General features: G+C 39.8%; 1 protein-coding gene across 3 annotated transcripts in view; it reads right to left on the bottom strand.

Annotated features, from left to right (window-relative positions):
• EIF5B (eukaryotic translation initiation factor 5B) overlaps positions 1–25563 on the bottom strand; it is a 75619-nt gene that overhangs the window by 49042 nt on the left and 1014 nt on the right. Inside the window, exon 1 of one of the 3 annotated variants that reach the window (XM_070798297.1) lies at positions 1235–1272. The exons of the other annotated variants lie outside the window; for them this stretch is intronic. Coding sequence (XP_070654398.1) covers positions 1235–1257 — 23 coding nt within the window. The 5' untranslated portion in view covers positions 1258–1272. Of the gene's footprint in view, positions 1–1234; positions 1273–25563 lie in introns of those variants that run through there. 3 annotated transcript variants of the gene reach the window in all.

Raw genomic sequence — 25563 nt, 5'->3', positions numbered from 1 at the left:
CTAGTTAAGAAGCAAGAAAAGGTAGGAAGCTTTTACAGTTAATTGGGATGACAAACTCCTGACTTGCAGCACTGGCAGGCAAGATGAAGACATATGAGTCAAGTAAATACTAAGGGATCAATCAGCACCACCAGTGACTAACTGAATGTACACAGAATAGGGACGGGAAGAATCAAGGCCAAACCTCAGGTCTCATCAGTAACAGGAACCTCAGCCTGGCCCAGCATCAGCCATCTAGCCCAGCTTGAGATCAACCAGCACTATCTCCAAAGGCAGCCCTGCCAACATTTCACAAAACAGAAGTCTAACAGGGTGAGAAGGGAAAGTGAAGGTGGTTAATACTGAAACTTGGCACATCACCTCCAAAACTTTGTCAGCCCTCACCTAACTATACTCATCTAATCAAAACAGTTGGCTATACTGCCACAATATTCATTAACAAATAGCTCTAGACTAACAAAACACGGAACTACATCTGTATGCCACTGAGTTTGAAAAGCTGCTTCTGGGTAGTAAGAGAAGTTAACAGTTTCTTAATGCTTTCTGTGTCTCAGGCATTGTGCTGACCAATCACCAGACACACTATTTATTATGCCATTAATCCTCCTTAACAACTCTATTAAAGTAAGCTTCAAGATGATAAATAGTTCATAAAAGGCATCCTGCTAGAAACACACACACCAGGAACTCAAGCCCAAATCGGACACCAAAACTGTAGTGACTTCCCAGAAAATGGGAAATTCAGTAATCAAGTTTCTGAAAATTATATGAGAAATCCATATACAACTACAAAATATATCAATGATATAGCAATGCTTAACAGTCTTAATTACCGTGATTTTTAAAGCATTCTTTCAATGTGTACAGAACTTCCTGCCCTGGATTCAAAAGAATGTCCTAAAATGTCAACCCTATTACAACAGGACATGAAAGTGACATATAGTGTCAGTGATTTAACTTGAAACTTTAAATCATACTCTATCTACTCTCTACATTTCAGTCCTACCTTTCTACCTATCCATACACACTACAGCTTTAAGATTTTAACGAACTAAGAGTCAAATCTAAAATCCAGTCATGCTAATAATGAACGCTTTAAAATCTTTAAGGAATCTGTATTTTTCCAAAGGTATATCTTTCTGCAGACTTTTTCCTTTATCAAAGTTACAGTATTCCTACTAATATTTCCCATTATAGCTCCTAATCCTTTATTCCAAACTTACTGCAAACTTACAGAAATAAAAGGCAATTTTCCATGGTACTCAATCAAGGCAGTGTTTTCAGAGGCCACACTCCTCTGTCAAGACAGAAAAAATGTTATAACTGAATGGCCTTTAAAAAATGAAGCTATTAAGAATATTGCATGTGCAATTCAAGAAACAGCTGAACCACTTTCTGAAGTGGTTTCCCACTTAATATTCACACCAACAATATTGATGTATCTCCATATATACACCAATATCTGCAGTATCTCCATAGAGATATGCATTTTCTCCCACACTCCAGCTTATTATTTAGTATTATGTCTACTGTTCCTTCAAGTTGTTCTAATAGATGTATGGTGATAAAGTCTTCCTTTTCAATTCCTTGAAGGCTAGAGAAGTTAAACATTTTTTCATGTATTTGCCATTCACACATATTCAGTGAAATGTCTCATTTCTTTTACCCATTTTCTAGTTGGAATCATTTTCTTTTAATGTTGAGTTTTCAGAACTCTTTTACATATGGTTTGTTTATATATACTCCTTTCCAATTTGTAGCTTGTCTTTCCGTTCACTTAACAGGGTTTTTAACCAGAGCAAAAATTTTGAATTTTCATGAGGTACCATTTATCAAGTTTGTTCTTTATGCTTTCGATGTCATGAAAAAGAACTTTTCACCAGCTCCTAGGTCCTGAAGATTTTTAACTGTGTTGTGTTTCAAACATTGGGTATTTCAATGTCAATTGATTTTTTGCCTTTGGGTAGCCAACAGCTCCAGCAACATTTCAACTATCCATTCAACACGGAATTGCCTTTACACCTCTGTCAGAAACCACTCGGCTGTGCTCGTATGGGGCTATTTCTAAGTCTTCCATTCTGCTCTATTTACTGATGTGTCCTTCTCTGACACTACTAAACTGTCATGATTAATGTGGCCATAAATCTTGAAATGAAATGGAATGATTCCTTTCATGATCAGAATTGCTTTCTCTATTCTTAATTCCTTTGACTTGTCAAATAAATTTTAGAATATTCTTGGGCAAGTTCACCAAAAAATTCTTCAACTGCATTAACTGTACATGAATTTAAAGAAAACTGACATCTTTACTATGTTGAGTTTCCAACCTGTGAACACAGTATGTCTCAATGTATTTAAATCTTCTTTGATTTTTTCCATCAGTGTATGTATTTAATTTTTAAAGTAATCTGAACTGGTATTTTTAATTTGTTTCCACATCAGTTCAGTTCAGTTCAGTTCAGTCACTCTGTCGTGTCTGACTTTTTACAACCCCATGGACTGCAGCACTCCAGGATTACTTTTTCCATCACCAACTCCCAAAGCGTGCTCAAACTCATGTCCATCGAATCAGTGATGCCATCCAACCATCTCATCCTCTGTCATCCCCTTCTCCTCCTGCCTTCAATCTTTCCCAGCATCAGGGTCTTTTCCAACGAGTCAGTTCTTTGCATCAGGTGGCCAAAGTGCTGGAATTTCAGCTTCAGCGTCAGTCCTTCCAATGAATATTCAGGACCGATTTCCTTTAGGATTGACTGGTTTGATGTCCTTGCAGTCCAAGGGACTCTCAAGAGTCTTCTCCAACACCACAGTTCAAAAGCATCAATTCTTCGGCACTCAGCTTTCTTTATAGTCCAACTCTCACATCCATACATGACTACTGGAAAAACCATAACTTTGACTAGACGGACCACTGTTGGCAAAGTAATGTCTCTGCTTTTTAATATGCTGTCTAGGTTGGTCATAGCTTTTCTTCCAAGGAGTAAGTGTCTTTTAATTTCATGGCTGCAGTCACCATCTGCAATGATTTTAGAGCCCAAAAAAATAGTCTCTCACTGTTTCCACTGCTTCCCCATCTATTTGCCATGAAGTGATGGGACCAGATCTTAGTTTTTTAAGTGTTGAGTTTTAAGCCAACTTTTTCACTCTCCTCTTTCACTTTCAACAAGAGGCTCTTTAGTTCTTCACTTTCTGCCATAAGGGTGGTGTCATCTGCATATCTGAGATTATTGATATTTCTCCCAGCAATCTTGATTCCAGCTTGTGCTTCATCCAGTCCAGCATTTCTCATGATGTACTCTGCATGTAAGTTAAATAAGCAGGGTGACAATATACAGTGCATTGATGTACTCCTTTCCCAAAATGGAACCAGTCTGTTGTTCCATGTTCAGTTCTAAGTGTTGTTTCTTGACCTGCATACAGATTTCTCAGGAGGCAGGTAAAGTGGTCTGGTATTTCCATCTTTAAGAATTTTCCACAGTTTGTTATGATCCACACAGTATATGTTTATGCGTTTATATGTTTATCCACACAGTGTATGTTTCCATATACTCATTCCTAATACACAAAAATGTGACTGAATTGTTTATGCTGATCTGGTACTGCAACCACCCACTTACAGAATTCACTTATTAGTTCTTTGCAGTAAGCAAGGAGTTATGATTTGAAGTTAAAAGTACAATTCAGAAAAAAAAATTGGACTTCATCAAAATTTAAAATATCTACTGTACAAGAGACCATGTGAAGGGAATGTAAAAAAACAAGCTACAAAGTAGAAGAAAGTATTAGCAAAGTACATATCTGGGCCAGCGGGGAGAGAGGGGAATTAGTATCTAAACTATATAAAGAAATTTCCAAACACATCAGTAAAAATCCAAACAATCCAATTAGAAAATGGACAAAGGGCATGAAAAGATATTTCACTAGAGCATTTACAGAGAATAAATAAAGGATGTTTCACACCATGAGCTGTTTGGGAAATTCAAACTAAAACCACGATGTACTATCACTACACACCAGCATAATGTCCTCTCTCCAAACAACAGTGATAACACCCGTGGTGGTTGAGGACACAGAGGACCTGGATCACTCACACACTGCTGGTGGAAAGGCAAACTGGTACAGCCACTCTGGAAAACAGTCTATCATTTTCCTGTAGAACTAAAAAGGTACTTACCATATGATCCAGCAACTGCACTCATGCTCATTTATCCCAGAGTAACAAAAAACATATCTCATGCAGAAACTTGTAGACAAATGTCTGTTGTATAAACAAAAACTGGAAATAACCCATACCTCCTTCAATGGGTGAATGGTTAAATAAACCGTGGTTCATCCCCATTCCATGAAATACTATTCAGCAACAAAATGGAATGAACTACTGATACATGTGGGCTTCCTTTTCGGCTCAGCTGGTAAGAATCAGCCTGCAACGCGGGAGACCTCGGTTTGCTCCCTGGAGAAGGGAACGGCTACTCACTCCAGTATTCTAGCCTGAGAATTCCACGGTCTGTATAGTCCATGGGGTCACAAAGAGCTGGACATGACTGAGTAACTTTCACTTCACTCACTGATACACGCAACAACTTGGATGGCTCTCAAGAAAATCAGACTGAATGGAAAGAAGCTAATTCCCAAAGGTTATATACATATATGACTCCACTTATATGAATTTTTGAAAATAAAAGATTTTATTCAAGTATAGAACAGATTCATCATTACTAGGGGTTAGTAGGGGGAGGTGCACAGGAAGGAGATGATTATGATTACAAATGAAAAACATGAAGGATCCCTGCAGTGATGTTCTGTATTTTGACTACGGCAGTGAATTTACAAATCTTCCAATGTGATAATACTGTGTAACACTAAACACAAGCATACACACGTGTGCTAGTACAAGTGAAACTGGGAAAATCTGAATACGATCAGTGAACTGTACCAGTGTCAATATTCGGGTTGTGATACTGTACAGTTTTGCAAGATGTTATTAGAGGAAACTGATTAAAAGATACAGGAGTCTATTAATTCTTACAACCACATGTGAATTGGCAATAATCTTCAAAGTTTAATTAGCAAAACTAAACAGTTTAAATAAGAAGGCAAACCTTATACTGAGAAAAAGATTTTGCAATAATATATCTAATGAAAGATTTGTCTATAACATATTAAATTTCTACAGCTCAACATTAAAGAACACAATTTTTAAATAAGCAAATGATTTCAACACGTAACCAAATGAGATATGACAATGACAAACACATGACAAGATGGTCAGTACCATTAACTAAATGTAAGTCAAACCACAATGATATGCCACTCCACAACCACCAGAACGACTAAAAGGACTGATAATACTGTGTTGAGAGAAGATGTGGTGGAGCAACTGGAACACACCCCTAGAGGGAATGCAAAAATGGCACAGTCACTTTGGAAAAGAATTTGGCAGTTTCAAGTGAAACATACACACTTACCATAAGACCCAGCAATCCCACTCCTAGGTATTTATCTAAGAGAAACGAAAACATATGTCCATACAAGGACCTGTACTCAAATGTCCACAGAAGCTTTAGTCATAATCACAAGAAGCTGCAATAAAAACTAAATATCCAGCTGCCCTTCCCTGGTGGCTCAGATGGTAAAGAATCTGCCTACTATTCGAGAGACCTGGGTTCAGTCCCTGGGTTGGGAAGATCCCCTGGAGGAGGGCATAGCAAACCCACTTCCCTGGAGAATCCCCATGGACAAAGGAGCCTGCTGGGCTAGAGTTCATGGGGTCCAGAGTCAGACATGACTGAGCAACTAGGCATGGCACGGCACCCACATAATAGAATACTACTCAATAATAAAAATAAAGAATTCATATTATACACACCAACATAGAGGAATCTCAAAAGTATTACTTTAAAAGAAACCCAGCCAGTCAATAAAGGCTACATCCTCTATGATTCTACTTACATGAATTTCTAGAAAAGGGAAAATTACAATAACCACCCCCCCCAAAAAAAAAGCTACAGTTATTTTTGGCCTGAAAGGATTGCCTACAAAGGGTCATGAACTTCTAGGGCTAATGGAAATATAAAATATCAGCCAGGGAATCTTCCCAACCCTGGGATTGAACCCAGGTCTCCCACATGGCAGGCAGATTCTTTACTGTCTGAGCCGCCAGGGAAGCCCTGGTGAAAGAAGCACAACTGTATAATTTGCCAAAGCTTATTGACGCCACACTTGAAATTTGTGTATTTGGTGTCAATTATACCTCAAAGAGAATTTAAATCTCTAGGGATACTATAAAAGCAGTTGAGAGGTTACAGAATGGATTTATCAATTTACTGAAAACAGTGAAGTTAAAATTATATACATCTAATATATCATTTTATTCATTTTTACAAGTTATGAAAATAAGAATCAACATAATATTTTTATAATACCTTAATCTCTACTAACACAATGTAATATGTAACCGAAATGATATTACTGTGAAAAAGTCTTTTAAAAATACGGTTATTTATTAAGTGTACGTAAAAGCATGTGATCAACTTCGGTGCTTGGCTTTTTGGAATAATCAAAAAATACATATAAAAATTTAAAATGAGACACTTCACTTCGAGATCAATACGCCAAAGCCTTTTAATTACACATAATATAACCCCACCCAAAAAAGTTCCCTGTGAAGAAGTAAAATTAACTTATTTACAAATCTCTCAACTTTGAACTTGGCAAATTCCATTTATTAATGACAGGCATGTTCCACTAAAAAGTTGTCTGCATTAGACAAGAACACAGAAAATCCAATACCCTCCCAAATCAGTCCACAATTCAAAAGCTCCCAGCTCCCAAGGATTCTCTCCTACTACAATACCTTTTCTCCAGCGCCTCTTTATTTTACCCTCTGTGGAGGTCTTACAACCTGGCCCATGATTTCTCCGCCATTCTAAGAACTGGGGGTCTATGCCCCTCCCTTTTAATACAAGATTGTATGTTTGCTCAACTGAATATGGCAGAAATGACGCTACAATTTCTGAGTCCAGGCCTTCTACTTCCTGGCTCTTGAGGTATCTGCTGCCAAGCTAGTGAGGATGTCCAGACCACATACAGAGGTCAAGGATGGGTGTTCAGGCTGACATCCCAACCAACAGTTACCATCAACCTCCAGAAGGAAGTGATGGCCAGTGAGGGGACTGTCCAGTGATTCCATCTCAGTCATCGTTTACCTGCAACCACATGGAGACCTCCAAGCAAGGCCCATTTGAGCCCAGTCAACCGTCAGAACCAAGAGAGACGATTATTTTCAGTGTTTTAAACCACTAAGTATGGGAATGACTTGTTAGGGTACGATAATAACTGAAGCACTCACGTGTTTCTTTCTGTTCCTAATAGGATACCAGGGCCTATAAGTAGAAAGCAGAGCGATGGAAGAAGGTAAAATCCAAACCACAACAGGCCTCCTCTCCCCACCCACAACTTGACCCTCCCCAACCCCAGGCGGAAAGAAAAAAAAAACAAGTTCATAATCTCTAAGTACTGAGGGCAGGCATAGTGGTCACTAACCCTTCTCACTTTACTTTGGCTTCTGCTCCTCCCCTTAAACCAGCTTACGAAGAAGAGCAAACAAGACAGAAACCATAAGGACTCCCTCCTTCACTCCGAACTATCTCACCGGTGCCAGGACCAATAAGGAAAACAGCGAAATCTAGTCCTGCCTTCTCCATAAGACAACTTTCAGCATTTCTTTTCCTCCAACATCCATCTCTTCTTACCTCAACACCTGTCAAGCACTCCTTGACAACAGTTAGATATACAAACAGGAAACACAAAGATAAAAGAAAGAGTCCAGCAGTCATTGCTCCTCACTAGCTCTCGCCACTTGCACAACCACAGAACCCAACACTCTCCACTTCCTCAATGGAGTTCTATCTTAGATACAGTTCATTAATAAATTCAGAAGTACCTAATCATGTCTTAGAGGAAAACGAAAAGCCCCTCCAACCTTAAAGTTTCCTTATGAACTGAGTCTTGATGCCCTTCAAAGGGCTATGAAACCATACTGCGTCACACAATGCAAGCAAACAGAATGCATCTTGCTACCTCTCACAAAATGGAGCCTAATTCTCCACTTTCTAAATGCCTCATAACTGAAGTACTAAGAACACAAAAGCAAAAGCAAGTACAAGCACCATCTTGTAGCCTTCCAAATATACATATCTAAGTTCACACATTATTATGGATTCCAATGTGTCCAACTATAAAATCAGTTTAGGGCAGCTTTTTCAATCGGAAATGAGTACCCTCAAAGGAGGGCTGGGTAGGATGGGTTCAGTTCAGTTCAGTTCAGTCGCTCAGTCATGTCCGACTCTTTGCAACCCCATGAATCGCAGCATGCCAGGCCTCCCTGTCCATCACCAACTCCCGGAGTTCACCCAGACTCATGTCCATCGAGTCAGTGATGCCATCCAGCCATCTCATCCTCTGTCGTCCCCTTCTCCTCCTGCCCCCAATCCCTCCCAGCATCAGAGTCTTTTCCAATTAGTCAACTCTTCCCATGAGGTGGCCAAAGTACTGGAGTTTCAGCTTCAGCATCATTCCTTCCAAAGAAATCCCAGGGCTGATCTCCTTCAGAATGGACTGGTTGGATCTCCTTGCAGTCCAAGGGACTCTCAAGAGTCTTCTCCAACACCACAGTTCAAAAGCATCAATTCTTTGGTGCTCAGCTTTCTTTATAGTCCAACTCTCACATCCATACATGACCACAGGAAAAACCATAGCCTTGACTAGACAGATCTTTGTTGGCAAAGTAATGTCTCTGCTTTTGAATATGCTATCTAGGTTGGTCATAACTTTCCTTCCAAGGAGTAAGCGTCTTTTAATTTCATGGCTGCAGTCACCATCTGCAGTGATTTTGGAGCCCAGAAAAATAAAGTCTGACACTGTTTCCACTGTTTCCCCATCTATTTCCCATGAAGTGATGGGACCGGATGCCATGATCTTTGTTTTCTGAATGTTGAGCTTTAAGCCAACTTTTTCACTCTCCTCTTTCACTTTCATCAAGAGGCTTTTTAGTTCCTCTTCACTTTATGCCATAAGGGTGGTGTCATCTGCATATCTGAGGTTATTGATATTTCTCCCGGCAATCTTGACTCCAGCTTGTGTTTCTTCCAGTCCAGCGTTTCTCATGATGTACTCTGCATATAAGTTAAATAAGCAGGGTGACAATATACAGCCTTGAAGTACTCCTTTTCCTATTTGGAACCAGTCTGTTGTGGGGAAATGCAGGGTTGTGGATAATTTCAGAAATCTGAAAATTCTCCCCAGTGACTTTTACCTGTTTAATTGAACACTCCATGAATTATATGGATTGCCACTTTATCACAGTTTACTGTCACAGAACATCAACCAAGGCTTTTGTTTACAAATCTCCACCAAGTTGTTTCCATTAATGTAAAAGATCAGATGCAAACTTCACATGGAAATTAAACATTTTTCCCAAGACAGTGCTATAAAGCAAAGCTGAAAGTCATTATTTCATACTGAAAAAGATATCAGAAAAATTGAGCCTTTACTAGCATAGGCATGCTGAACTCAAGTTTAGGTTTTGAAGTTTTGCCATCATAGGAAGCAATACATTCACAATAAAATGGTCATTCAGATCCTGCCACTCAAAGAACAAATCCAGGATAAGCAGCATTAGGATCAGCTTGTTGGAAATGCCAAATCTCAGGTCTCACTCAAGACTTACTGAATCAAAATCTCCATTTTAACAAGACCTACAGGTGAGTCACATGCACATTAAAACATGAGAAGCACTGGTTTAGAATCAACAAAAGTATCATTCTTCACATTGATGCTGCAAATCTGAATGTCAAAAATTTTTATCTTTGTTTCTATTTGATAAGAGTACTTACAATTTCAAACTGCATTAGAGTTTATACTTAGTTCTGGGCTTGAAGATATATATATATATATACATAAAAGCAATGTTGGGTAATTTAAGTCGACATTCTCAATTAACACCTTAAGGACACAACTTATGTTCAAAATTAATTGACTGAACTGAATACTTTCAGCATTCACAGATAGCAAACTCAATCTCTTTGTAAAAGAACTCTAGTCCTTAATCAGTTAGGTTATTCTCACCTGGCATAATCAAATACTAATAAAATTTCGATGTAGATAACTACTTTCAGGAGACAGAGCTTCCCACATGCTGAGACCACGCGCATTAGAATGGTCTGCACCTGAGTACAGGCAACAGCGAAGCAACTCAAGACCTCCTCCCTGTGTTATGCCTATTTTCTGTATTACGATGCAAGCTTCCCTGAGAACAGAAAATGTCTTTCTGTATGCTCAATTCATCTCCCTACCTTTCACAACCAGTAGGGAATGTAACATATTCCTAACAGACACACTATTAAAGAAAAAAAACCCTATTCTGGAATGGCAACCACAATTTGCATACCACAGGCAAGCCTCACCAGTTTCATCACTTCAGCTTAATAAAAACCTTGTCTACCACCATAGCAACTACTGTATTTTGATCATTGTAAAACTTCGAAATTGAATTTTCTGAGACAACGGATTCAAACAACAGTTTAAAAATCCCACTGGGAGAAAAACACAATATTTCATTTAGCTAACACAGACAGGATTCTCTGTATATGAATTTTCCACATGAATGAAAACATACCATTCTTTAAAAATTATATTTAAGATGTAAAGCTTTTTTTCTTATAAGTATACAATTTCTTACAATTATATAACCTCCTGAAATATTTACACATCTGGGGTTATTTCAATATAATGGGGAGAGGGAGGAGGCGAATGAGTAGAATGTAGATGAAACGCGGTAATCTGTGAATCAATAATATTTGAATGTGAGTGGTGGACAGACGTGTTTAAACTGTTCTACTTCTGTATACGGTTGAAATTTTTGATTTAAGAAAACTTACCTTACAGCAACCAAAACAATGTGGTAGGTTATTGGGATAACCATAAAAAACAAAAGAATAAAACCATTAGTCCAGAAATAACCCATTTATCCGTGGTCACTGATGTGACAGTGCCCAAATCAGTAACTAGGGGAAGAAACAGTCTCAACAAACAGCGCTGGGACTAGACTTCCACACATGAAAGAATAAAGCTGGACCCCTGCCTCACACTACATAGAAACACTAACTCGAAATGGGGTACAACCTAAATGTTAGTGCTAAAATAACAAAACTCATGAAAACGTATAGGTTCTTCATGACCTGGCATGACTCAGCAGTAGATTCCTTGATACACAAGGAATACCCAAAGCACAAGCAACAAAAACTAGATTTTATTAAAAATTTTAGTAAAAATGACACTCTATCAAGACAGTCAAAAGACAATCCACACAATGGGAGAAGTATTTACAGATCCGTTAAAGATCAAGCATCCTGAAATAACTCACAGCCTGAGAGAAACAAGCCAATTTAAAAATGAGTAGGGACTTCCCTGATGATCCAGTGGTTAAGAATCCACCTTGCAATTCAGGGGATGCAGGTTTGAGTCCTAGTCTGAGAACTAAAATTCCCATATGCCCCGGGGCAACTAAGCCCACATGCCTCATCTTGCAAATGCCCACGCCGCACAGCTAAGATTGAACAACAGCCAAATAAATCTTTTTTAAAAAAATGAGTAAAGGACTTGCACAGACGTTTGTCCAAAGATATACAAATGGCCAGGCTTCTCTGGTGGCTTGGCAGTAAACAATCTACCTGCCAAAGAAGGAGACCCGGGTTTGATCCCTGGGTCAGGAAGATCCTCTGAAGAAGGAAATGGCAACCCACTTCAGTATTCTTGCCTCAGAAATCCCACGGACAGAGGAGCCTAGTGAGCTACAGTCCATGGGGTCGAAAACAGTTGGACACAACTTAGCGATTAACCAACAACAACAACAATACAAATGACCAATGAATACATAAAAGATGTTCAACATCATTAGTAACCACAGAAATGCCAATTAAACCACAATGGGACACCACTTTACAACTGCAAGGATGGCTATTAATAATAACAACAAAAAAGGAACAGAACTGTTGGCAATGAAATGAAGAAATCAAAACCCTTGTACGTTCTGGTGGTAATGTAAAACGGTGCAGCTGCGGTGGGAAAGTTTGGTGGTTCCTCAAGAAGGTAAGCCCTGAGCGATCTACCAACTCCACTCCCTGGTGTATACCACACTCAAAAGAACGGAAAACCGGGACTCAAAAAAAAAAACCACATTACAAATGTTCAGAGCAGCAGGATTTTACCGGGGTCTCCTGCATTGCAGGTGGATTCTTTACCCTGAGCTACCAGGGAAACCCTCAACAGCCAAAAGGTAGAAACAATCTACCTTTTTACAGGTTTACAGGGCTTTAGATACATATGCAAGGCAAAATTTTAAGTCAAATCACTTAAAAAAAATAGAAACAGCACGTTTAAATTCTAATCCAAGATAAGAGGGGGTAAAAATAGAAACAAAAAACTGCAGACTTGGCACAAATTAAAAACAAACCAGGATGGCTGAAATAAGATCATATATATCATTAATCGGGCTTCCCTTGTGGCTCAGATGGTAAAGAATCTGCCTGCAATGCAGGAGACCCATTTTCAATCCCTGGGTCAGGAAGATCCGCTGGAGAAGGGAATGGCTACCCACTCCAGTATTCTTGCCTGGAGAATTCCATGGGTAGAGGCCCCTGGTGGGCTACAGTCCATGGGGTTCCAAAGAGTTGAACATAACTGAGCCACTAACACGGATGTATGCTGCTAAGTCGCTTCAGTCGTGTCTGACTCTGTGCGACCCCAGAGACGGCAACCCACCAGGCTCCCCCATCTCTGGGATTCTCCAGGAAAGAACACTGGAGTGGGTTGCCATTTCCTTCTCCGATGCACAAAAGTGAAAAGTCAAAGTGAAGTCGCTCAGTCGTGTCCGACCCTCAGTGATCCCATGGACTGCAGCCTACCAGGCTCCTCCGTCCATGGGATTTTCCAGGCAAGAGTACTGGAGTGGGGTGCCATTGCCTTCTCCGAACACGGATGTATAATCACAAGCAAATTATAAGTAACTCAGAGATATTATCAAATTAATAAAAATTCAATTCTATGAAGTTTATCCAAAGAACTCAAACAAGTACATAGGTTAAAAGTAAAAAAAAGAAAAAAAAAATGAAATTCTCAATAAAACACTAGCAAACCAAATTTAAAAACATATAAAAAGGATCACACACCATGACCAAGTGGGATCTATCCCAGGATTGCAAGTTGGTTCAACACATGAAACCTGATTAATGTAATCCATCATGTATAAATAGGGTAATAAACCAAAACCACATACTCATTGCACAGATGAAGAAATATCATTTTACAAAATGCAACAGCCATTCATTGGAAAAACTGAAAGCCTTCCCCTCCCCCCAAGATCAGAAACAAGACAAGGATGTCCATTTCCCCCCATTCTACCCAACACTGGACAGCAGGATCTAGCCAGAGAACTATAAACCATTTAGACAGGAAAAGAACGGAAAACAAAGAGAAAACTGTCTAGACTTGTAGCCGACATGACCATGTACATAGAAAATACAGAGGAATCCACAATGATTATTTACTTGCTCAGCAGTGTCCAACTCTTTGATACACTATGGACTATATAGCCCGCCAGGCTCCTTGGTCCATGGGATTTTCCAGGCAAGAATACTGGAAGGAATGTCATCCCCTTCTCCAGGAGATCTTCCCCACCCAGGGATCAAATCTGGGTCTCCTGCATTGGCAGGTGGATTCCTTACCGCTGAGCCACCACGGAAATCCACATATACAACAAACATTTAAGCTATTAATAATATAGGAGGTTCAGTAAGAACAACAGACTGACATATAAAAATCAACTGTATTTAAACTGTGCAATAAACAATCTGGAAATGAAATTTAAAAATAATCCCATTTATGACAGCAAAAAAAAAGTCTCAATAATTTTTAAAAAGAGTTGCAATTGTTATACACTGAAAACTAAAAAAAAAAAAAAAATCACTGGAAAAAACCTGAAGACCTAAATAAATGGAAATACATTTCATGTTCATGGATTTGAAGGCATAACACTGGCAATACTCCCAAAACCAATCTATAGAAGAAATCCTATCTCAATTGAAATCCCAGCTGCCTTTTCTTTTTTTGGGAGGTGGGGGGACAGCAGTAATTGAGAATCTAACCATAAAATCAGTATAGAAATGCAAGGAACCCAGAATAGCCAAAACCAGCTCCAAAAGGAACAAAGAGAAATCATACTTTCCAAATTCAATACTAAAGCTGTAGTAATCAAAACAGTGAGGACAGACCTGGACCAATGGAACAGAACTGAGTCCAGAAATAAAGCACTACATACACAGTCAACTGATGTGAACAAGGAAATAGAGAATGATCTTCAAAAAAAAATAGGGCTCTGACAACTGAATGTCCACATGCAAAGAAGGAACCTGGTTCCCTGTTGCTGCTGTTAAGTTGTTTCAGTCATGTTCAACTCTTTGCAACCCTATGGACTGTAGCCCACCAGGCTTTTCTGTCCATGGGATTTCCCAGGCAAGAATACTGGAGTGGGTTGTCAGTTCCTCCTCCAGGAGATTTTCCCAATCCAGGGATCAAACCCAGGTCTCCTGCATTAAGATTCTTTACTGCTGATTGAAGACAACAGAAAAAAAATTAACCACAGACGGCTCAAAGATCTAAATGTAAGAACTGAAACTATAAAGCATAGTAAAATTTCATGACCTTAGATTTGGTGATAATTTCTTAGATCTGACACCAAAAGCACAAGCGACTAAAGAAAAAAACAGATAAACCAGAATTCATCAAAATTAGAAACTTTTGTGCTACAAACACCACCAAAAAACTGAAACAACTTCCTATGGGAGAAAAATAAGGATAATGCGCAGAATGAGAGAAAATATTTGCAAACTGTATGTGATAAAGTGGTTTTGCTCAAATATATAAAGAACTCTTATTCCTCAATAATAAAGAACTCAATTTTAAAATGAGCAAAGGATCTGAACAGATAGTTCTCCAAACAAGATATACAAATACAAGTCTAATAAACATAAGATACTCAACACCTTAAGCCATCATGAAGTGCAAACCAAAAGCCACAATAAGATACCACTTCACACCAACTAGAATGGCTATCATCAAAAAGTCAGATGATAATAAGTGTTGACAAAGATGCAGAGAAACTGAAACTCTAATACATTGTTGGTTGGAATATAAAACTGAGCAGCAGCTTTGACAGTTCCTGGAAAACAAGTTAACCTACTCAACAGTTTCTAAAAAAGTTAAATCTAGAGTGACCAAGCAATTTCACTCTTAGGCATATACCCACACGAAAACTTACACACTCATAAGGTATAAGTTTATACTTAAAACTTATAATGGTATTATTCAAAAGAGCCAAAAAGTGGGAAAAACCCCTATCTTCACTAACTGGTGTATGGATGGGTTAATCAAATGTGGCACATTCATACAATGAATTCTGAGGACATGTGATTCTAGACTTAAATTCCAACTACTGCGGTATCATCAATGACATCTACTAGTTTCACCAGAGCTCGGTACCTAAAACCTATGAAAACAAATTTAATTTCATTAAAACAGTACTTATTGTGTTTTTGGAGACTGCTCATATGAAGTTTATGGTGTGAAACAAGTTTCAAAAACAGAAAAACCAAATAATATTTTGTATCTCAATAAAAGTACCTTTCTATCACCAAAGGGAGGTCTGAAAACCAATGATTCTAAAAAAGGACTGCTAGCTGGGTGAAAAGCCGGGATTCCTCTGGAAAACACACACCTGAAATTTTCTATATCATGTCTGAAATGGGAAGAAATGAAACATCAAATCATCATTGCCTTCATGGTAAACAGGCTATGAGACAGGTAGTTATTCAATTAAAGTTAAGGAAGAAAGAAATTTGAGACACTTAACCACCGGTTCTGGAGTCCCATTTGGCTTATCAGTGGAGAGGCTGTAAGCCTCAAGCACATTATTGTGCTGAATCTGTTTCCTCCACTACTTGTTATAGACTAGTTCTTATCTCTTTGTACTTTTCCCTTCCTCCAGATTCTCAAACTAGTTACAGCATACTTCCTGCCTCTAAATTAAGTGTTCTCATTATTAAAATTATGTAAATTTGTGATTACTGCTAGGGCAAGCAATGGCACCCCACTCCAGTACTCTTGCCTGGAAAATCCCATGGACGGAGGAGCCTGGTAGGCTGCAGTCCATGGGGTCGCTAAGAGTCCGACACGACTGAGCGACTTCACTTTCACTTTTCACTTTCATGCACTGGAGAAGGAAATGGCAACCCACTCCAGTGTTCTTGCCTGCAGAATCCCAGAGACCGGGGAGCCTAGTGGGCTGCTGTCTATGGGGTCACACAGAGTCGGAGACGACTGAAGCGACTTGCAGCAGCAGCAGCAAGTACTATACTATGTTTATTTCAATATTGTTTAATAACAGTTCAAATCACTTGATTTAAAATTTCTTAACAGTACATATTTAACAAAAAGAAGGAAAGCTACGACAAACCCAAAGAGCATATTAAAAAGCTGAGACATCATCACTTTGCTAACAAGGTCCATATAGTCAAGGCTATGGTTTTTCCAGGAGTCAGGTATGGATGTAAGAGTTGGACCATAAACAAGGCTGAACAGAAAAGTTGATGCTTTAGAATTGTGGTGCTAGAGAAGAGTAGAAAGTCGCTTTGACTGCAAGGAAATCGACCCTGAATCACTGGAAGGACTAATGCTTAAGCTCCAATACTTTGGCCACCTGATGCAAAGAGCCGACTCACTGGAAAAGACCGTCATGCTGGGAAACACTGAAGGCCAAAGAAAGGTGAAGAGAGGCTGCGATGGCGGGACAGCATCAGCGACTAACGGGCATGTGTTCCAGCAGACAGTGAAGGGCAGAGGGATCCGGCGCACTGCAGCCCATGGGGTTGAAGTGTCGGACACAACTCAGCCACTGAACAACAAGTTAGAAAGGGAAGGGAAAAGGAGTCATTTGTGTGTCACTAAAACATTTAAATGCTGTTATGTCAATTTTTTCTCCCTGTTCTTCCCTCTATCACATATTATCACAAACTAAGACGTGAATTGCAACTAAGGCCTCATCCTTCACAAAGCCACTTTTAGTAATAGAGAATTCAGTAAGATGGTCAGATCATCTCAAAAGTAAGTTTTCCTATATTAACGGAAACCAAAACTGCAAGATACCTAGAAATAAACCAAACAAGAAATATCCTAAAGGTGCAAATGAAGAAAATAATAAAATATTACTGATAATTAACCAGAGAAGCATGTCATTACTAACTTGTTTATCACTATATTTCACCACTATATTTGGCACTTAAAAACTTAGACAATGTATTTCTCGAAGGGAATGATTCAATACCATAAAGATAAAAGTGTACCAAATAATCTAAAAACTTAATGGGATTCCTAATTAAAATCAGTCCCAAGAGATTTTTAATAGATCTTGATAAACTCACTTATTACATAAAAAAATAAAATTATGAATGGGTAAACTATCAAGAGCATGAACATGCCCACAAATATCTTAAGTTTTCCTCTGAGTGATACTCAAGCATTCTAAGCACCTGTTGGACAAACATTAATGAAAGTCAAAAAGCTTGGAGAATGTCTCACAAATGTCTAGCTCTTAAGTTTAGGAATCCCCAAATAAACAGTTCTCAAGGTAGTTTCCCCTCAAGACTTATTCAGGGCATCTAAACTAAACCAAGAGGTCACAACTACTCTCCACATAATACTGGGAGGCCTTTTTTCACTCTCATTTCCTCCCAACTTTGAGGTGTTTTCCAGAGGCCACACGGTGTGTGATTTGCTGCAGACTGAATGCACAAGCAGGTAAGAATCAAGTTATCTTCTACTAAACCAGACTGCAGAGGTTTATGAACCATTTAACACCATTACTTACATTAATTTTTGAAAGTGATTATTCAGCAATGTTATTTATGTTCATATGTGATGCTTATTGTTTTTATTTTTAAATCAATATATTTAAAGAATCTTTTAGTTTTAATTTGTAATGTGGTATCCATTAATACGATAGAATGATCTCTGTTTGTTTCCAAGGCAAACCATTCAATAACACAGTGATCCAAGTCTATGCCCCAACCAGTAACGCTGAAGAAGCCTAAGTTGAATGGTTCTATGAAGACCTACAAGACCTTTTAGAACTAACACCCAAAAAAGATGTCCTTTTCGTTATAGGGGACTGGAATGCAAAAGTAGGAAGTCAAGAAACACCTGGAGTAACAGGCAAATTTGGCCTTGGAATACGGAATGAAGCAGGGCAAAGACTAATAGAGTTTTGCCAAGAAAATGCACTGGTCATAACAAACACCCTCTTCCAACAACACAAGAGAAGACTCTATACATGGATATCAACAGATGGTCAACACCGAAATCATACTGATTATATTCTTTGCAGCCAAAGATGGAGAAGCTCTATACAGTCAACAAAAATAAGACCAGGAGCTGACTGTGGCTCAGATCATGAACTCCTTATTACCAAATTCAGACTTAAATTGAAGAAAGTAGGGAAAACCACTAGACCATTCAGGTATGAACTAACTCAAATCCCTTATGATTATACAGTGGAAGTGAGAAATAGATTTAAGGGCCTAGATCTGATAGATAGGGTGCCTGATGAGCTATGGAATGAGGTTCGTGACATTGTACAGGAGACAGGGATCAAGACCATCCCCATGGAAAAGAAATGCAAAAAAGCAAAATGGCTGTCTGGGGAGGCCTTACAAATAGCTGTGAAAAGAAGAGAAGCGAAAAGCAAAGGAGAAAAGGAAAGATACAAACACCTGAATGCAGAGTTCCAAAGAATAGCAAGAAGAGATAAGAAAGCCTTCTTCAGCGATCAATGCAAAGAAATAGAGGAAAACAACAGAACAGGAAAGACTCGGGATCTCTTCAAGAAAATCAGAGATACCAAAGGAACATTTCATGCAAAGATGGGCTCGATAAAGGACAGAAATGGTATGGACCTAACAGAAGCAGAAGATATTAAGAAGAGATGGCAAGAATACACAGAAGAACTGTACAAAAAAGATCTTCACGACCCAGATAATCACGATGGTGTGATCACTGACCTAGAGCCAGACATCCTGGAATGTGAAGTCAAGTGGGCCTTAGAAAGCATCACTACCAACAAAGCTTTTGGAGGTGATGGAATTCCAGTTGAGCTATTCCAAATCCTGAAAGATGGTGCTGTGAAAGTGCTACACTCAATATGCCAGCAAATCTGGAAAACTCGGCAGTGGCCACAGGACTGGAAAAGGTCAGTTTTCATTCCAATCCCAAAGAAAGGCAATGCCAAAGAATGCTCAAACTACCGCACAATTGCACTCATCTCACACGCTAGTAAAGTAATGCTCAAAATTCTCCAAGCCAGGCTTCAGCAATATGTGAACCGTGAACTTCCTGATGTTCAATCTGGTTTTAGAAAAGGCAGAGGAAGCAGAGATCAAATTGCCAACATCTGCTGGATCATGGAAAAAGCAAGAGAGTTCCAGAAAAACATCTATTTCTGCTTTATTGACTATGCCAAAGCCTTTGACTGTATGAATCACAATAAACTGTGGAAAATTCTGAAAGAGATGGGAATACCAGACCACCTGACCTGCCTCTTGAGAAACCTGTACGCAAGTCAGGAAGCAACAGTTAGAACTGGACATGGAACAACAGACTGGTTCCAAATAGGAAAAGGAGTTCGTCAAGGCTGTATATTGTCACCCTGTTTATTTAACTTATATGCAGAGTACGTCATGAGAAACGCTGGACTGGAGGAAACACAAGCTGGAATCAAGATTGCCGGGAGAAATATCAATAACCTCAGATATGCAGATGACACCACCCTTATGGCAGAAAGTGAAGAGGAACTAAAAAGCCTCTTGATGGAAGTGAAAGTGGAGAGTGAAAAAGTTGGCTTAAAGCTCAACATTCAGAAAACGAAGATCATAGCATCTGGTCCCATCACTTCATGGGAAATAGATAGGGAAACAGTGGAAACAGTGTCAGACTTTATCTTTCTGGGCTCCAAAATCATTGCAGATGGCGACTGCAGCCATGAAATTAAAAGACGCTTACTCTCTGGAAGGAAAGTTATGACCAACCTAGATAGCATATTGAAAAGCAGAGACATTACTTTGCCAACAAAGATTCGTCTAGTCAAGGCTATGGTTTTTCCTGTGGTCATGTATGGATGTGAGAGTTGGACTGTGAAGAAGGCTGAGTGCCAAAGAATTGATGTTTTTGAACTGTGGTGTTGGAGAACACTCCTGAGAGTCCCTTGGACTGCAAGGAGATCCAACCAGTCCATTTTGAAGGAGATTAGCCCTGGGATTTCTTTGGAAGGAATGATGCTAAAGCTGAAACTCCAGTACTTTGGCCACCTCATGGGAAGAGTTGACTAATTGGAAAAGACTCTGATGCTGGGAGGGATTGGGGGCAAGAGGAGAAGGGGACGACAGAGGATGAGATGGCTGGATGGCATCACTGACTCGATGGACGTGAGTCTGGGTGAACTCCGGGAGTTGGTGATGGACAGGGAGGCCTGGCATGCTGCGATTCATGGGGTAGCAAAGAGTCGGACACAACTGAGCGACTATCTGATCTGATCTGATCCATTAATATGGGCTTCCCAGGTGGCTCGGTGGTAAAGAATCTGCCTGCCAATGCAAGAGATGCAGGCTTGATCCCTGGGTAGTAAAGATCCTGGAGGAGGAAATGGCAACCTATTCCAGTATTCTTGTCCACTGGAAAATCCCATGGACAGAGGGGCCTGGCAGGCTACAGCCCATAAGGTCACAAAGCGTTGGACATGACTGAGTGACTTAACACACACACAGACATTGACTGATATAACCCACATAAAGAAAAGCCTTTTGGGTTCCCTAGTAATTTAAGAGTATAAGGAGGTCCTAGGACCAGAAAGTTTGAGAACTGCTTTTCTAACTTAACCAGACACTCCGGTCCTCAGTTAAACAATGCTTTGCCCAATGTATAGACCAAGTGCCAGACTGGAATAAACTTGGAAAGTAATGTCCAACTAGCTGGTAAGCAACATCAAAAATGCCTACATAAGCTCCTCAGGGATCACCAGTATAGAAGGCTGAAGAGGTTACTAGCAGCTCACAAGTTTGTCATCTGCTTTTTTACCCATTTATGACAAATTAGGACATCTTCCCTTCCTTTCAGGTATCAATCACCTGAAGTATCAGAGCAGGAACAAGGTAAGCCAAGGGATCGGTCAGATTATACATCTTTTTTTCTTTTTTGATCTAACGTATGCACATAATTTATTCTTAATTCAAACATGACGCAAATGAGGACTACCTGACACATTTGCCACCTGGACTACTTCCTCTGGGAAGCTCTGGAGTACCTGCTATGCTCACACAGGTCCCTTAAGCGAATCACCATGTTCCTATCTCAGGGGAGGGACCTGAGACCCTGTGATCATACCTGAGTAAGGTGAATGTGTGGAACCAAGACGAAAGTCTAGAACATAGACAGTTGTCGATGAGACAGCCAGAACTCCCCTAAAGGCAGGAATCTTTCCAGGAATGACAGAGGCATTATATGTCATTAAAAGCAAAGAGCTACTATACTAGTTCACCTGCTTATTTAACTTGCATGCAGAGTACATAATGCAAGACGCCAGGCTGGATGAATCACAAGCTGGAATCAAGATTGCCAGGAGAAATATCAACAACCTTGAGACTTGCAGATGATACCACTACAGAAAATGAAGAGGAACTAGAGAGCCTCTTAATAGGGTGAGAGGAGTGTGAAAAAGCTGGCTTAAAACTCAACATTCAAAACACGAAGATCATGGCATCCAGTCCCATCACTTCATGGCACATACATATGGGAAAAGTGAAAACAGTGACAAAGACTTTTATTTTCTTGGGTTCCAAAATCACTGTGGACGATGTCTGCAGCCACAAAATTAAAAGACGCTTATTTTTGGAAGAAAAGCTTTGACAAACCTAGACAGCCTATTAAAAAGCAGAGACATTACTTTGCCAACAAAGGTCCATCTAGTCAAAGCTATGGTTTTTCCAGTACTCATGTATGGCTGTGAGAGTTGGACCATAAAGAAGGCTGAGTCAAAGAATTGATGCGTTCGAACGGTGGTGCTGGAAGAGTCCCTTGAACTGCAAGAAGATCAAACCAGTCAATCCTAAAGGAAATCAACCCCGAATATTCATTGGAAGGACTGATCCTGAAGCTGAAGCTCCAATACTTGGCCATCTGATGTGAAGAGCCAATTCACTGGAAAAGACCCTGATGCTGGGAAAGATTGAAAGCAGGAGAAGAAGGCAACAAAGGATGAGATGGCTGAATGGCATCACTGACTCAATGGAAGTGAATTTTCGCAAACATCAGGCAATGGTGGAGGACAGGGAAGGCTGGCACGTTGCAGTTCATGGGGTCGAAAAAAGCTAGACACGACTTAGTGACTGAACAACAGTAACTAACTCACCACCAGCGAAAAGTCAGAACTGAAGATGCCCCAGAACCGCACTCAATCCTGAAGTGAAGTGAAAGTCACTCAGTCATGTCCAAGTCTTTGCAACCCCATGGACTAGACAGTCCATGGAATTCTCCAGGCCAGAATACTGGAGTGGGTAGCCTGTCCCTTCTCCAGGGGATCTTCCCAATCCAGGTATTGAACCCAGGTCTCCCACATTGCAGGCGGATTCTTTACCAGCTGAGCCACAAGGGAAGCCCACTCAATCCTGAAACAACTCCTAATTTCTGAATGACATCCCCATTTTTATGTCTGACTGTGAGATAAGTGAAATAATGATCTTTCTTCCCTCTACAGCCTTTGTGATGGAATGGAAATGTATTAATCTTTCTAGATAAGTCAACAGAACACATTCCTTAAAACCTGAAAAATACAACTACCACACTTGGGGGATTTAAAAAAAAGGATTAAAATGATGAACTGGAGGTTAACTGTGAAAAATTAGATAATCAGGATCATTTTTTTCCTCTGCATATACTAATAAAAGAACATCCATCGTGCTGTGTAAATGGAAACAGTAGGGCACTGCTAGAGCACGCAAGGTGCTGTGCACGGCCGGACCACACAAACCGACGACCAGAAAGGTTCCATGTGTTTTGTGTTAGTCACTCAGTCATGTCCAATTCTTTGTGACCCCATGGACTATAGCCTGCCAGGCTCCTCTGTCCATGGGATTCTCCAGGCAAGAATTCTGGAGTGGGTTGCCATTCCCTTCTCCAGAGGATCTTCCCAACCCAGAGATCGAAAGTGGGTCTCCTGCATTGCAGGCAGATTCTTTACCATCTGAGCCACGAGGCAAGCCCAGGAAGAAACGAAAATACTGGCCATGTATTTTGTCTGTATGATCTGTGAAAACTGACTCTTATCCCAGTCAACTGAAAAAGGAAACTTGCTTAACACCTATCAAAATCTCACTCAGAATTTCATAAGCTAAAACAAAATTCTAGAACTCTATGTTTAAACAAACGTCAGTCACTGATATAACATAACATGCTGCTACTGCTAAGTCGCTTCAGTCGTGTCCGACTCTGTGTGACCCCACAGATGGCAGCCCACCAGGCTCCCCCGTCCCTGGGATTCTCCAGGCAAGAATACTGGAGTGGGTTGCCACTTCCTTCTCCAATGCATGAAAGGGAAAAGTGAAAGTGAAGTCGCTCCGTCATGTCCAACTCCTAGCGACCCCATGGACTGCAGCCCACCAGGCTCCTCCGTCCATGGGATTTTCCAGGCAAGAGTACTGGAGTGGGGTGCCGTTGCCTTCTCCATAACATAACATACGTAATCCAAATAAGATCCCTCAGATTAGCTGTGTACGTGTATGTATGTGTATGTGAGCACTATGCGCTCTCAGTCGTGTCCAACTCTTTTGTGACCACATGGACTGTAGCCCACCAGGCTCCTCTGTCGACGGAATTTTCCAGGCTAGAATACTGGAGTGGGCTGCCATTTCCTTCTCCTGGGGATCTTCCCAACCCAGGGATTGAACCCACATCTCCTGTGTCTCCCATACTGGCAGGTGGATTCTTTACCACCTGGAAGCCCTCAGATTAGATAGTAAAATCTAATTTTAAATGAACACTGAGTGGCTAAAAATTTAAAATAACAATATAAGGATTAAAATAGTCACGTATTTTATGTTCTTTCCAGTAACTGAAAAGTGGCCCAATGCCTTAACTTGATAGCTAATAAGCAGGTGCTCATTTCTTACCCAGTTCTTTCTGAGCAGAAACATGTCTGGCTTAAGACAACTGGGAAGGGAAGGGGAGGTGGGAGGAATCCACAAATCATTAAAAAACAAAGAAACTTGATATTGGCTTATAAGAAAATGTGTTTTTCACTGACATTGCCACCATTTTTCCTTCAACATGAGCCAAAAAATAAAGGCTGCAGATTTAGTCTGAGGGGAAAAAAATCCAATAGCCTTCTTTCTATCCTATCAAACCAATCATTTAACAGGTTCCAATGTTTGCAATTTAAACTTTATGTCATCCATAAACAATGTTATGAATCAGTAACACTTTTCTCTAAAAAAATGCACACACAATAAATATTTCTCTTCTCAATAGCTTTTTTCTAATGCAAAAGAGCTTGAAAAGTAAAAAAATTAAGATAATACATACATATTTTTTAATCTAAATAATAGAGTTCTGTAGTCCTGATTCAAACAAACCAATTGTGTAAAGAAAAAAAAGATATCTTATAAGGATCAGTGAAATTAGAAAACCGACAACTGTATTTAAGAAATCATTGCTAGTATTCCTTGGGTTTAATGACATTGTGTTTGTGCTTTATGTTGTGTTTCTGTGGTTTTTTTCCCCTCAGGTATTCACCTTTCAGATACACTTAAAGGATTTACACATGAAACGATTTTCAGAGTTGCTTTAAAATATCCAGCAGGTAGACGAAACAGGACCAGTCACGTGACAACAATGGCTGAAGCTGGGTAACTGGTACAGGAAGCTTTATTACACTCATCTCTCCATTTCTTGTGTAAGGCTGACGAAAAAGAAGTATCTCAGGCACCAAAACATCCTGTCAAAAGCATAGAAATTTTTGCCCCACTAAATCACCCCAGAATTCTGCTTATTTTTTCCTATTTATCTGGTTACTCTTCAAACCAACTAACTTCCTCCAATAGACCTCCAACTGAAATACAAGACACTTAGTGTCTTTTTTAACTCCATTCAACAGCTAGGTGAGGGCCAGGTCAGGGAACGACCCAGGATTCCAAATCACAACTAGTAATTTTATTCAAACTTCAAGAGCAAATATCCATTTTGAGTCAAAATGAACTAACACAGGGTGCTGTTTTTGTCTTCCGAATTTCTCTTACTACGCCCAGTATTTGAACTAAGTTTGGTGAGTAGTTTACAAAGATGAAAAATAACATATGTTGTTCACTCCCAGGAAGTAAGCCCTTTCCATGAAGAGGGGTAAAGAACTCCACC

This window comes from Bos indicus, chromosome 11 (genome assembly GCF_029378745.1).
Source record: "Bos indicus isolate NIAB-ARS_2022 breed Sahiwal x Tharparkar chromosome 11, NIAB-ARS_B.indTharparkar_mat_pri_1.0, whole genome shotgun sequence".
Taxonomy (NCBI): domain Eukaryota; kingdom Metazoa; phylum Chordata; class Mammalia; order Artiodactyla; family Bovidae; genus Bos; species Bos indicus.
This window is presented reverse-complemented; position numbering and strand designations above follow the sequence as displayed.